The 16344-nt window shown below is 37.3% G+C and overlaps 1 protein-coding gene across 2 annotated transcripts in view; it reads right to left on the reverse strand.

The window, feature by feature from the left end:
• Positions 1-16344, reverse strand: part of LOC143360897 (glutamate receptor ionotropic, kainate 2) — a 310952-nt gene that overhangs the window by 83587 nt on the left and 211021 nt on the right. For both annotated transcript variants that reach the window (XM_076800075.1, XM_076800074.1), the window contains exon 8: positions 3539-3691. In XM_076800075.1, coding sequence (XP_076656190.1) covers positions 3539-3691 — 153 coding nt within the window. The remainder of the gene's footprint in view (positions 1-3538; positions 3692-16344) is intronic.

Consider the following 16344-nt stretch of genomic DNA (forward strand, 5'->3'; position numbering starts at 1 on the left):
TTTAGATCACTCATAACAGTTATCAATGAGAGAAGTTAATTTCGATCGCTCATAATAGTTACCAACGAGAGAATATCATTTCGATCACTCATAACAGTTATCAATGAGAGAAGTTAATTTCGATCACTCATAACAGTTATCAATGAGAGAAGTTCATTTTGATCACTCATAATAGTTATCAACGAGAGAATATCATTTCGATCACTCATAACAGTTATCTACGAGAGAAGTTCATTTCGATCATTCATAACAGTTATCAATGAGAGAAGTTCATTTCGATCGCTCATAACAGTTATCAACGAGAGAATATCATTTCGATCACTCATAACAGTTATCAATGAGAGAAGTTAATTTCGATCACTCATAACAGTTATCAATGAGAGAATATCATGTCGATCACTCATAACAGTTATCAATGAGAGAATATCATGTCATTCACTCATAACAGTTATGAATGAGAGAATATCATGTCGATCACTCATAACAGTTATCAATGAGATAAGTTCATTTCGTTCATTCATAACAGTTATCAATGAGAGAATATCATTTCGATCACTCATAACAGTTATCAATGAGAGAAGTTAATTTCGATCACTCATAACAGTTATCAATGAGAGAATATCATGTCGATCACTCATAACAGTTATCAATGAGAGAAGTTCATTTCGATCACTCATAATAGTTATCAACGAGAGAATATCATTTCGATCACTCATAACAGTTATCTACGAGAGAAGTTCATTTCGATCACTCATAACAGTTATCAATGAGAGAAGTTCATTTTGATCACTCATAATAGTTATCAACGAGAGAATATCATTTCGATCACTCATAACAGTTATCTACGAGAGAAGTTCATTTCGATCATTCATAACAGTTATCAATGAGAGAAGTTCATTTCGATCGCTCATAACAGTTGTCAATGAGAGAATATCATTTCGATCACTCATAACCGTTATCAATAAGAGAAATTAATTTCGATCGCTAATAACAGTTATCGATGATCGAATTTCTTTCCACTTGTTCATAATAATTATTGATGAGAAAGTTCATTTCAGTTGCATATTTAATTACTGAGTTGTCTACTCTTTTCCGGATGGAGCAAGCCAGTGAAATGCATTGAGAAGGTTTCGTGCAACAAGACGAATCAATAGAAAAAAAAAATTTTTCAAAATTTTGTCAACTGAGAAAATCAGGAATATAGACTCCTGTATTTATCAAAACTAACGTGCATAATTCACGCTGTGCTAACTCAGGTTAGCATTGAACGAACCTTTTCTGCTCTAATATTAACGTTAGATGATTTGCGGTGTAATTTATCAGGTGAAAATTTGGGAAAACTCATGTTTGTCACATTAAATTTTAATTGTAGCATTCTACCATTTGAAAGTTATACTATTCAATAATAACTATTACAAATTTCATTCATCGATAACTGTTTTGATCGATCGAAATGAACTTCTCATTGATAACTGTTATGAGCTATCGAAATAAATCTCTCTTATCGATAACATTTACCAACAAAAGACAAAATTTTTGGTTACTTATAATCCTTAGTTGTAACCAATATGATTTTAGTCGATGAAATACTTGTTATTCCATGACTTTTTTTATTTTTTAGTTATGTTTAGTTTAGTTATTGTTTAGTTTAGTTTTATAGTTATGGTCCCTGATTAATAATAATGCTGTTATTTCATTGCATTAAAGCTGCTGGTACAGCTTTCGTTGAAAGTTCGATAACTCCGTCAGAAAAAATCGTAGATCAATTTGTTACGATATCGTTGGAATGAGGAAACTTCAATCTTCAAGTCTGTGGTGGATTCATTCTCGGGAAAAATTTTTTAACATTTTCACGGATCTCGGAATTTATGCCGTTTTTGAGTCGAAACATGTATAGAGTTTTTCACCCGCCATATCAAATAAAAATATCTTCGGAAAAAATGAACCAAATGGTTTGAAAATAGAGGCTTCGAGCTTTCGAATGAGACCACGTTTATTGTTGCAACTATTTTTTTGACGAAATGACCACAGTTCGAAAATCTCCAAGTTTTTGGTCCAAACTTCTGTGTAATTATATTTGATGTCGTAGTGTATATCATATGTGCTGGTATTAATAATTTCGATCCTTTTCCGCCAGGTTGGATACGGTTAATTTCAATAAAACTAGCCAGTCCCCTAATTATAATAGCAAGCGAGCGAATGATCGACCGGGGATTCGCATGATATATAAACACAAGCCTGAGCGAAAATATTGTTATAGTTAACAGCGATGTCCATTAAGTGCAAATTCACTTATTAAATGAACGAACATTTTTTAATTATTTTTATGATATTTTATTTTACCCACTCTAATTTTTTATCACTGGCGTGTATAATTATTGACGCGGATATCCGAATGACGTTTTAAATTATTTCATTTATACTCGATTCCAATCCTCATACTGCGCGTTACGTAACGAAAAAGAAATATTCTCTGATGCGACATTTGCACACCTAAGGCTGTCGCTTTGTTTTATGTTACGTTCTGTACCGGGAAATACTAAAGATTGATCAGATAGTTACTTGATTGATTGTCGCGCAACGCATAACTGCGTTCCTGAACCAATTGGATTTGTACAGTAAATATATTGTATTGAAGTTGCTCGTTATGAGAAACGGAAAACATAAATACCTCTGTTACAGCGGAAAACGGAAAACGCATCGAAGAGAAAGCTATGCTCGACGGAATGGTAAAATAAATAAATGTTTCGTTTGTGTTAAATTTGTACTAGTTTTATAGTATAAAATTAAATTTAAAATACATAATTTGCAGCATATATTTCTACTAGTACAATGCTGGAAACCATTCTTAAATATGATCGTGAACAGCGAGAAAACAGAAGCGTATCAATGAAACAATAATAATTTAACGACAAAATCATTGTTGTTTTGAAAGATTTTTGTATGAAACTTTTACCGGCATATTCCTGACATTTTTCCGATTAAAATGATACCTCGCACGATGCAGTTTGGATCGCATTTACTCTTGTAATCCACGAAATAGTGGAACCTCTATTATGCGAACGCCATCCGTGTTATAGTAAAGGTTACACTGAATCGCGAATTAAACAGGCAAAAATGCTTCAAACTACGTCATGTTTGGGCTCAAATTAATCAGAAAAATGCGAGGAGCACGTTGGTGAAACTTTCGTAAAAAAATGATCAAAACCAAAGACGATATATTTCGATCATCCTCAATCTTCGGGGTACTTGTCGAAGGATAGTGCACAGGGGACAAATCTTTGGCAAATACGATGCGGATCTCCGGTTACACACATCGAGGCGTTGCCGCACTTCTATCAGCCGAGAATCACGTCATCAAATATGGAAATACGGAGCAACAACACGCCAATGGCGGCCAATGGCAGCCTCGCGCAAGCCTTATGCAGTAATGCAGTCTTATGCTACGTTGGTAGACCGGTCTCCCGCGAGTGACGGGGGATTACATTCGCGGCGATTTTTTAAAGAGGTGTACAGCCACCGGTACACAGAAACTCACCGAGTTTATGTAGTTGATGAGAGACAGCCCGCCGTCCCAAGGGTGCTCGAGCTCGCAGGAGATGTTCGCGGGTCTTAACGCGTGAGACTGTTCCAGGGTCGTTAATCCAACGGCAAACACCTGCACGCTGTCGTACATCAAGGCTGGCTCGGCCTAAAACAGAAAGAAAAGAAACCGGAGAAGAAGCAAGCTTTCTCTTCTGAGGCGGTCATCCAACGAACTCCGGACACGTTAAATATTTGCAAGGGCCGCAGCTTTTCCCGGAACCACCGTCCAGGGAGGAGCATCAATTATGCCAACAGAAAATCACTTTTTACGAATGAGACTGCTGAAAACGCTGCGGGAATTATTAAACGCCCGTTGCTCGTAAAGTTGTAAACGAAACGCAAACCCTCGGTTCAGAGTTTCGTGAACTGATTAGCCGTCGATGGCGAATTATTATACGGGCTTAGCTGTGCTTCGTGTATTCTGGATGATGAGCATTGTTAAAACTTCGATAATCGCGACGATTAATCATATGCGCAGGGATTTCAGCGTTTACGTTGTGAATAGACTCTTTACGAACATGATTTAGCCAAACAGAAATTTTCAAAATGCTGGATAATTGCAAAAATTCACGGAGACTTTAAGATCCTCAGAAAAGAAAAATCACAGAATTTTTACCAGAAAAGTAGCCACCACGGAGGTGACAATTAATAAAATCGATTGCATAAATAAAAAGACCACGGTACAGAGTCTATTCGATAATTGTCCCAAAATACGGGTCTGGCTAGGGACAATTATCGGCTAGGAGATACTATTCTATGATCCATTGCCGAACGTAGAAAAGCACAGCGAAGCTCGAGAGGTCTCGGGGTCACCGAGGAGTGTAAACATAATACGGATCGGGTGTATCGGTGTGAGACCACTACTAATCCAATGACAAAACTCCTTTATCTTTCATTGTTTTTTATGGGACTTTCACCAACATATTCGCAACATTTTCAGCACAATTCGTGGCATGGTATACCCCCCGGTAGTGGGAATAGTTCTGGGACAATTATGGGCTAGATATTTGGGACATTTATCGAGTAGTATACAGTGTGTCCCACGAACTCTGTCCACTTAAATATCTTGGTTATTTCAAACAATACGAGAAAATGTTACATACAGAAGTTGTAGGGTTTAAGAAACTACATAATATGGTATAAATTATATTCTTGCAAGTGGAGGCGTAGAGAAGATATAGTGGTCACCTTTGTTTTTTTAAAAAGAATGTCCAATTTTTTATGCTCGATTTCGATAGATTTGCGCATTCTGAGTATAAAAGTACTAAAGTGTATTTGTCCTAAAACTTACCATTGCTGAGATATTTGACTGTTTTCATTCTATTACTTTTATTATGGAACGTATTTAAGGCTCATTATGTCAAATGTAAACATTGGTAGACTTTCGACGTCTCTCAGTGTCAGTCAGTTTCTCAGTTAGTGAACATAAGTGTATTCTGCTATATTCTAGTTTATTCAAGTATATTCTGGTATATTCTAGTGTATTCTGTTATATTTTCGTATATTCAAGTATATTCTGGTATATTCTAGTGTATTCTGCTATATTTTAGTATATTCATGTATATTCTGGTATATTCTAGTGTATTCTGTTATATTTTCGTATATTCAAGTATATTCTGGTGTATTCTAATGTATTCTGCTATATTCAAGTATATTCAATTATATTCTGGTATATCCTAGGCTATTCTGCTATATACTAGTATATTCAAGTATATTCTACTATATTCTAGTGTATTTTGCTATATTCTAGTATGTTCAAGTATATTCTGGTATATTATAGTGTATTTTATTATTCTAGTATATTCAAGTATATTCTGGTATATTCTAGTGTATTCTGTTATATTTTAGTATATTCATGTATATTCTGGTATATTCTAGTGTATTCTGCTATATTCTAGTATATTCAATTATATTCTGGTATATACTAGGCTATTCTGCTACTGTTAGTGAACATAAGATAGTCAATATGAAATTTTCATTCGATGAACAATTAAAGATGCTTCTAATTTATAGAGAAACTAAGAGAAACGCAATTGTGACTCGAAATTTGCACGGTGAAAGATATCCAAACCACATATGCCCTTCACACAAGATTTTTAAAAGATTGTGTAAAAAATAAAAAAGAAACTGGAAGTCTCGCTGTTAGTAAGATGAATTGTGAAAAGCCTGTAGAGATGAAGATAATGAAATTAATGTTGTTGTAATGGTACATCATAATCCTCATATCAGTGTACGTCAGATTCAGCGCGAATCTGGAGTCAGCAAAAGTAGTGCATCACGAATTCCCACTCGTCACAAATATCATCCGTACCACATTAGCCTTCACCAGAAATTGCATGACATTGATTATGTAAATCGTGTTAGATTTTGTGGATGGGCTCAAGAGCAGCTACAAATCGATCCACTTTTTTTCTCTTTAATACTATTTACCGATGAGGCTACTTTCACCAGCACTGGGCGTGTTAATTTACATAACACGCATTATTGGTCAGTACAAAATCCTCACTGGCTACGAGAAATTGATCATCAAAGACGCTGGTCCATTAGTGTGTGGTGTGGAATCATAGGGCAACAAATAATTGGGCGTTATTTCATTGACGGCACTTTTACTGGTCAAAAATATGATACGTTCTTAAGAAATACATTGCCAAATTTATTAGAAAACGTGCCATTAAGCGTTCGTCAGACAATGTGGTATCGGCACGATGGATGTCCAACACACTACGCTCGAAGGGTGAGAAGTACCCTTAATGAAATATTCCCAAATCGATGGATAAGACGCGGTGGCACTATTTGCCTGCCAGCACGAAGTCCAGATTTAACACCCATAGATTTTTTCTTGCGGGGAACATTGAAAAATATTGTGTATCGAGATGCACCAACAGCTCCGGAAGATATGAAGCAACGAATTATCGCAGCGTGTGCTACAATAGACGCCGCAACAATAAGACGTGTAAGAGACGCAACAGTTCAAAGACTACAACGTTGAATCCACGATGGCCGACATTTCAAACATTCGTCATGAAAACAGTCAAATATCTCAGCAACGGTAAGTTTTAGGACAAATACGCTTTAGTACTTTTATACTCAGAATGCGCCAATCTATCGAAATCGAGCATAAAAAATTGGACATTCCATTTAAAAAAACAAAGGTGACCACTATATCTTCTCTACGCCTCCACTTGCAAGGATATCATTTATACCATATTGTGTAGTTTCTTAAACCCCACAACTTCTATAAATAACATTTTCTCGTATTGTTTGAAATAACCAAGATATTCAAATGGACAGATTTCGTGGGACACACTGTATAATAGATCATGCGTTTGCTTCAGAATGCAACGTGATTTAATGTTAATCAGGGCACGAACTTTTGCAATCATTCAATAAGTTTGCTATTCTTCTTCTTCTCCAATATTAACCTTTATTTCAACAGTTAGTTTTCTGCAGTATGAAAAGCATTTAATATGGTCACGCGTTATTTTCCAGGCGACGCCAGAGTATAATAAATGTAGCTCACCGTCTCGGCGACGTTATGAAAATAATCTAGGCTTCGTCAGCTTTCAGCTCCGTTGGAAACGGGCTCGGAAGCATGACACTGGCTCCGCTGTAAAGATGGAAATGCGTTCCGTACCCTTTTCTTGCTTCTACGTGAAATTAGAAACACGTTCCGGATCCTCGATTCGAGAATCTTAATTCCTTTTATCCCTTATTGCGGAAATGGCTGGCCATAAAGCACCGGAAACATTAACGAATTTATTATTCGACTTTGTGAAAGGCATTGCTCGGCTTTCAATTCATTCTTACGAGAAGAGGAATTAATATTGCGTTGAATAATGTTATTCGTTCGTGTCGCGGCAGCGTGAAATTAAATTTTACGAAGAAAATTTGCATTCAAACCGATTTTCTGTTTTAGTATATTGCGAACATTTTCAGAGAAATTTTACACAAATATTTTCGTCCGTTACACTTTTGATAAGTTCTTAAAGGCGAACTAAATCTCCAGTCTGTTACACTTAATAAATTATTAACGGTAAATTCAATATTTTCTAAACAGTCTGTCACATTTAGTAAATGATTAAAGACGAAGTAAATATTTTCTATATTATTCCAAGACGAGTAACAGGACAGAAAGACTAGTTTTCATATTTTTGCACTGTATTCATGCCAATTCCGAAGCTGTATCAATAGATTATGGTATTATAGGCAGGTCTTTTCTTCTGAAATAACCCGGAGACAGTATTGCCGTGCGACTGACTGTAATTTTCGCAATCGCGTATTCGCAACACGTGAAATTCGTGTATCGATGCGGCACGAGGTCGTCCAATTAGCTACAATATTTCTGACTACGGGGCTGGAAACACACGGTTAGCCCACAGAATCGCATTTAATCAGATAACAATATGTACATCGCTTTTCGTAACCTATTTTTCCGTGGCGCATCGACAGCGTATTTACGTAATTTCCAACGGCAACAACATCGTGAACGAGCCCGCTGTCAATGGGATTTACAAACGAGTAATGAATACGCTCGTTCGCAAATGAGTGTGTCGATATACAAATAAATTGATAAACCACCTCTGTCCACCAACAAACACGGCGGCAAACGATAGCAAAAGAAATCAGTCTAATATATGTTCTTACAAAAGGTAAGACGTTAAAAAATTTATTATTATTATTCGATACAACAAGTTGTTTATATTAACATATCTCTTAATTTTGTTTTCAATTTTTTTGCAGAAGAAAATATGAAAAAATTGCGGAGCTACGCGCTGTTTTCGAAACGAATTTTTATTGGTACATTGATTTTTTAAGGAGCTACATCACCTCGACTATCTTTAATTTTTTTTTAGGGATAGTTAATGAGTGAAAAATTCCGGTAATTTTCAGTGATATTAACATAACACTGAACTGTGTTCTCAATTTCTTCCAGAAGAAAATATTTAAAAATGACAGAGCTACACGTTGTTTTGGAAACGGATTTTTATTGGTACATCGATTTTTCAAGGGGGTACACAACCTCGACCATCTTCAATTTTTTTAGGGATGGTTAACGAATGAAAAATTCGCAGCATTTGCAGTAATATTAACGCAAATCTTAACTTGGTCCTCAATTTTATTCAGTAGAAAATATTAAAAAATGACAGAGCTACACGATATTTTGGAAACGACCTTTAAGGGGGTATACCATCTCGACTTTCCGGAACTTTCCTTTTTAGTGATAAATAATAAGTGAAAAATTACATACCTACGTCAAACGACGCGCAATGCCGAGCACACACCAACATTGCGGCGCTCCTACCTGTCAAAAACGCTTAAAATAACTCAACTTTAAACACGCATAACTTTTGAACCAGTGAATTCCTTGCCTTAAAACTTCGATTTTTGGAATTTTCTCGTCACGATTTGCAGGATAATATAGTAAAAAGTTAAACATATCTGGGTTGTCAAGGTGAAGTTTACCAAAAACTTCAATAAAGAGAAGTGAACGAATACCTTTCACAGAACTTCTCACTTTCCGTTTCCTATTTGCTTTAAATTTTCGAGTTGAATGCTCGAGTGTCTCTGCTCGCGCCAATTAGCACAAAAAGGTAATTCGACGGGTCGAATAAATTTCTGTATCGTTGACTAACTTCTGTCTTGATATGCTATCGGCATCTAAATTTCCCTGAGCACAGCATGTTCGTTCTCTCATTCGCATTTTGGCGGGTTTCGGATGCAGACATTCCCGAGGCGCATGTTTGTCCCGTGCAAATACACAAGAAATACCGAAGCAACGCAGGCTGGTCTGCGTCCTTGAAACCTCGGGGACATCTTCGGAGCTTTCGGGCGAAAGCCAGCAGGATGCTCGTCCCGAAATCTTAATCGACTTCGGGAGACGCGGAAGTTTTCTCATGGAGAGAGCGTGTCTCATTATCGTTCCGGGCGCACGGGGAGCGCCACGGTAATTAGCGTCGTCGTGCGAATTATGGGGCCGAGCTGTTTCATGAATAGCGACGGCATCGGGCACGGTGTTTCTGTCAAAATTTCGCGGGAAATTCGATCGGACGTTTTAAAACGCGACGATGAAACGTAGAGAGGATGCCTCTCGTTGCTAGACTGCGGATTTTTATATTAGAGGGACCCATAAGTAATCAATTATTTTGAAATCTAAAACAAACTTTGTAGTAAATTCAAGTTTTTATTTCTTAATTTATTATATAATCTCCATCATTATCAAGGACATTTTGCCATCTTTCCTGCAAATTTTCAATCCCCCTCTTATAGAAATCCAGGGTTCGTGAAGCAAAATATGACTCAAGGTGCCTCCTTACATTTTCTACAGAAGTGAATGTTTTATTTCTTAAATAATGCTCCAGAGATCTGAGAAGATGATAGTCAGAGGGAGCAATATCCGGTGAGTATGAGGGTGCGGTAAAACTTCCCATTGCAATTCTTTGATTTTTTCCTGACTGAGTTTCGCTGTATGGGGCCGGGCATTGTCAATTTGCAGTATTACACCTTTTCTGTGGACTAAAGATGCCCTCTTTTTCAATAGTTCTGAATACAGCCGTTGTAATGGCTGACAATACAACTCAGCAGTAACTGTTTCTCCAGGTTTCAACAACTCAAAGTGAATTATGCCACGACAGTCCCACCAAATGCACAGTAACACCTTTCTAAGTGATAAGCTAGGTTTAGGGGTTGATATTGAGGTTTGATTTGCAGACAGCCATTGCTTGGAACGCTTTATGTTATCATAAAGAATCTATTTTTCATCTCCGGTAAAGATTCTGCTAAGAAATGGATCTCTACGAAATCTGGATAGCAATGAAGCGCAAATTGATCGACGAATATTCTTGTTGGTCCCAGATAATTAATCCGGTACCCATATTCCTATATGCCTTTCCCATTTCGTGTAGGTGCCTTTGTATAGTTGACCATGTGCACTCAAGGCTTCTTGATCATTCTTGTATACTTAATTTTGGATCAGCTTCCACTAGAGATTTTAGGGTGTCATTATCAAATTCAACTGGTCGTCCACTTCGAGGCCTGTCAGAGAGATCATAATCGCCAGCAGCAAACCTTCTGAACCAACGTTGACACTTGTTGATCTTCAATACATCTCCATAAAGATCGCAAATTTTCTTTGTTGTTACCGTTGCATTAAATGCCGCATGAAAATGAAAAAGTATGCAATGACGAATATGATCTTCGGAAGGTACGGACGCCGCCATTTTATTACAGGATTTTTAAATAAATTGTACTTTTTAGAATATTTTGAACACAGACTGCTTTTCCGAAAACTGTAAAAGAATACGTGTTTCCTCTTCAACGATCGGTACAAGAACTAAAGTGTTCGTTCCCACCGAGTTTTTCAGCATATAGTAAATCGTCGCGAGGCAACAGCTACAAGTAAGAAAGCTGAAAGCCATAAATAAAGCCCTTCTCCGATTTCAAGCCGTCCTTCGAAAATTAGAAGAATGCTAATGCTCGAGTGGCCATGCGCCACTCGAGGGTTTTTTAGCTGATGGCATTGGAAAGTGGCCATAAAGTCAATCCGGGAAACCCTCGCTCCGCGTACCACCAGCAATGTACCGGAGGTCCCGGATTCGGACAAAGCGGGCCTTATAGCCCGCACGAGCGTCGACCAGGCCAAGAGCGCAACCCCTCTTGAGCCACATGTACGCGTGTCCTTAGCCTTCGTCACCGGACCCAAGATAAGGGGTCATAAATTCGTTCGCGAGCCACTTAGGCTATTTACTCGGGCTGTTCCGGGGTCCTGTTATTCGTTACAGCAATTTTCCTGGTTTGACTTGTGGGTGGAGACTTCCTCCTCCACCGGTGAGGGCTGTCCCGGAAGATTCTTCTCCCTCAAGTCAACCAGCGAATAGGAAAGACTTTACCCCCAAATTAGGAACTTTTCTTGACACCACCGAGGTGACCAGCGAACGGACCCCGGGACAGAAAATCAGAACCATCTCACTACTCGGAGAGAACTGCTAAACACTCTGAGAACAGTCTCAATTCGCGAACAGTCAGAACTGTCTCATCATTCGGAGACAACAATCTCACCATTCGGAGAGAACAATCTCATCATTCGGAGAATTGTCTCGAAACCCATTTAAAAATACTCAAATATTGTACCGCTCCAGATCACTGGCTCTGTAAAATAGTTGCCCAACGTTAATTCAGCAGGCAACATATTGTTAAGTGTTAAGTTTTGAAAATAAAGACATTTTTTATACACGAAAAAACAAAAGACAAAACAAATTCTTTGCAAATAATTGATTACTTATGGGTACCCCTAATATTTAATGTTACTGTATTCAATATTTGTGTTCTATTGAAATTAGATTGCTTTACTGAACGCAAATTTCTCCGTCCTCCTAGAGATGATTGAATCTGCAAAACCTTCGACGAAAGAGGTCTGAACCCAAGTCAGACCTATGCTGCTTCTCCTTCCCGCTACGTGATGCACCAGCATCATAGAAAAAAATTTAAAGGGACAGTCAGAAAGTAGAAATTTCACGCTTTAAAACGAGCCTAGGTAGATTGCTGTACGATTTTTGTTCACTTAGTTACGATAATTTAAATATCATCGATTTTTAGCAGAGCTTCAAATGTCCGAAGGGTCATTCTATGTCAAATCGATCAGTTTTTGACCTCACCATCGGCAATTATGTTCTAATTGAAATATGTTGTAGTTCACGTGAAATTAGGGGGAGTTTAAGTCATCATTTTGACGGTTTGGAATTTATTTAAAAATTACAGGCCTCCGAAGTTTGCAAATTTTGCCCATTTTGGCGAAAATGGGCTTCACTTACGAATTTTTATCTCAGGAAATATGTGTCTGATCGAGCTAAATTTTTTTTTCCTATTATTCAGAAAGGATAGGCCTATTGTAAAATATTTTTTTCTACTTGGACAATTAACTTTATAATGTTGAAAAACGTAAACGAATTCTGTTTTTGCGTTTTTTTTCGATGAAGGGCCAAGGTTTTTCAAATTTTGAAAAAAATATGATGTGTTTCCTTGAAGTTTTCCCGTTAAAATGATCCCTGCAGAAAGATGGAGACTTGGAAATTGACGTCACATCGAGCTGGGGAAGGACGCGGTGTACCCCCGTTTCAGGTAGTCGTCGTGTGCTCCGCTTCCCTTAGCCCGTCATCGAAAAAACCGCGAAAAAAGTGTTCGTTTACGATTTTCGACATTGTAAAGTTAATTATCCAGGTTGTTAAAAATTATTTTACATTAGCCCAATGCTTTCTGAATAAAACAAAAAAAATTTTGCTCGATCAGACAAATAGTTCCTGAAATAAAAATTCGTAAGTGAAGCCCATTTTCGCCAAAAAAGACACTTGTTGATCTTCAATACATCTCCATAAAGATCGCAAATTTTCGTTGTTGTTACCGTTGCATTAAATCCCGCATGAAAATAAAAAAGTTTGCAGTGGCGAATATGATCCTCGGAAGGTACGGACGCCGCCATTTTATTACAGGGTTGTAAAAAATATTATACTTTTTAGAATATTTTGAACACAAACTGCTTTTCCGAAAACTGTAAAAGAGTACGTGTTTCCTCTTCAACGATTGGTACAGAACTCAAATTCTTTGCAAATAATTGATTACTTATGGGAACCTCTAATAATAAAAATTTTGTGTGCAGGAGTCAAACGGGAATCCCTTTCATCCTTTGATCATTTTGAAATTCGAAAATTCTTTTAATCTGTCTACCTGCTTTACATTACATCCACTCTTTTTTACCATAAATAGATCTCCATTTTAACCCTCCGTTTGCTATGCCCGGGTGATTCGAGACCCGGCGCGATAACGATGGGGATACGTTCGAGTGACCTTCAATATGTACAATTTTATTCCGATATAAGACGACGCTTTTTATTTCGAAATAAGAAAATCGCCGTCCTCACTTTTTTTCCTTCATCCGAAATACGACGAAAGCCGGTCCCGAGCCATCGTCTTATATCGAACGATAACTGTACTGAAATGTTGGTGTGGGTCAGAAATGACTCCTGAAAATTGCTGTATCAATATTCAAAATATTTTTTTACGTTATTAAATTTGTTTTGTATTTAACAAATTACTAAACATTTCATTATTGTACGAATAAATTGTGTCATTATCGTATGTATGACATGACAAAAAATATATAAAAGGGAAATATTCTAGGCGGGAAGAAATATTTCGTTTTGGAGTGAAAATAGCTTCGAGTGCAAAGGGTTAACTGATTTTGAGTATCATACTAAAAGCACCAGTCTTTCTAAAATTCTGTAAAAATTTTCTGAGATAGTTTTAGTCCCGGAATTGCAAATGAATTGCTTGGAGATAGTATATGTTCCAAAGAAGGTAACTAAATTTCATATTTTCAATTTTTGAGCAAATTAAATGAATACCTAATTACAATAATTACTTTTCTTAATGCTTAATTACAATAATTACTTGTATTAATGCCTTTAACAATGTCTAATTACAATAATTATCACGATAGCTCGCTCAATATAGGAACATTGTTCCGGCCGTTACGTTTGAAATATTTCAATATTGACGTCGTATGTTTCAGTATTGACGCCTCGGTCTCGTATAATTCGTAATTTTCGTTGAAATATCCAGTAGATTCGCTCGCTCGATCAAGCTTATTCTCTGGTGGAATGCAGTGAATTTTGCCGAATGGTATCATCGTTATTTTCAATGTTTTATAAATCATTTCGCGAGGATAAGTATCGCATCATTTGATTTTTAGTATGAAATAAATCCGTACGAAATAAATCTGTATAATATAAAGGATGAATTGGAATTGATCGGGTTTTAATAATCTGCTCCGGGTCCCTGTACCTGCTGCTATTTAAAAATTCTGTAGATACAAATATGCACGGTATCGTTACAAAAAAAGATTTTATTATTCGTTCAATGAACTGTAGCCTTTGTTTTTGCGATAAAAAGACTGTTCACTGGGATGTTTGCACTTTTATGCAGGTCAGCACACGCAGCTGCATGCAAATGGTAAACTAACAACCGCGGAATACGTGATGATATTTTTTTAATTTTTCTCTCAAAACTGCGATGATTCCCTTGAAATTTAGAAGAAAACTAACGAGATAATGGAAAGGTCATTTGAGTTTTATATAGTTTCTTTTTTCTTTGTTACTGCAGTGGATGTTATGTGCTACGATTTTTAACAGCATATTCGAAGCAATAGGCCAGCTAAATGGGTTAAACCTACAATGGGCTTAAGCAACTAGTTCTATTTGCGTTCGCTATAACCGTCGTTAGGACAGATTTCCTACAATACAAGATTAGTAACCTCAATTTCCCTATTCTCAGTTTGTTACTATTTTGCAGTGGTTTGGAACAACATGAATACGGTAATTCCTCGAACACGTGAGCTAGATGATCACTATAGTTGTCCAAAATGAATCCCTACTCCTCGAGAGCACAGAAAACGATCCACTGAGAAGTATAACATATCATACACGATTGAATGTATCGGTAAGACAGTGTTACTTCATTCACAGAACTTTTTCATTCGTCATTATTATGTTACGAAGCATTATTATGTTATTATGTTACCAATATATTCGTCACATTTTTCTGATTAAAAAGAGTCCAAACACGATGCAATTTGATTGATATTGTCTCCAAAAGTCCCATCAAAATCGAGCCAATATTGTCCGATCTGACGATCGAGTTTCTTTGATTTTCCCACATGCCCTCGTCTTTCTCTTTAAACCTAATTGCCCTCACCACAAAGTGCCTTCCTTCCCCTTCAATTTAAGCCCTCAAACATCGAAAAATTCCTACTGGAACACATTCTAAAATTATCTCGAAGAATTTCCTGAAGATCGCGACGATTTTGTCAGACCTAGTTCGGATAGTCGAGGTTCTACTAAATCGTGGATTGCACAAGCAAATATGCATCGAAGTGCCTCATGTTGGGGCTCGTTGTAATCAGAAAAATGTCAGAAATAAGTTAACGACAATCTCCGAACAAAATAATTAAATAGAAAAAAACCATGTCATTAAATTAACATTGTCTCACCCGGTGTTGACGCCTTCCTTACTTGCCGGGCTAGTCTACGTGAAAGTAAGCAACAGGAGATGAATAAATAATGTTTGTGGAGTATATAAGAAGCATTTTGAACCTAAATTTTACACTGCTGAAATCCTGGCCAATAAACTTAAACAGTGCACGACTAAATCACAAAAATTCCAAGTCTTCCTCCAGATCATCTCGAATCTGGACTAATTCAATTCGCCAAATTAACCGATGCCATTCAAGAGGTTAAACAGCTCTGTGACCTTAACCTCATGCTAAACACTGCTGAAAACCTAAATTTTACACATATTACCTCAAGACGTTAAAACTTTAGACAATCATTCTAGACGGAGCGTAGCAACAGAGTCCACTATTTTAGCAGAATAAATTGTTTCTAGTTCTCCGGTGGGCTGTGTTCTCTTAATAAAAATAATAAAGGCACTAACGACCGACCCGTCGTTCCCTGTTCGGGTCAGAATCATAGTGAATGGCGGATCACCGAGAATTATCGTCGGTCGCCGGAAATTCGATAGCGGACGAGGTGGTCGGGCCCCCGTCGAAAAGTTGTTATCGTCGAAAATAATCAGCGCTAACAGCATTTTCGTGTGCCTCGCCAGCGGACGCATTATTGCACGGTTTTCACCGCCGGAGATAATGCTTTCGCGGAAAATTCCTGGGTGTCGGCTGGTCCGAAGGCGAGAGCCGGCAGAAAATTGCTGCCACGG

This window comes from Halictus rubicundus, chromosome 14 (assembly GCF_050948215.1).
Source record: "Halictus rubicundus isolate RS-2024b chromosome 14, iyHalRubi1_principal, whole genome shotgun sequence".
In the NCBI taxonomy this organism is placed as follows: domain Eukaryota; kingdom Metazoa; phylum Arthropoda; class Insecta; order Hymenoptera; family Halictidae; genus Halictus; species Halictus rubicundus.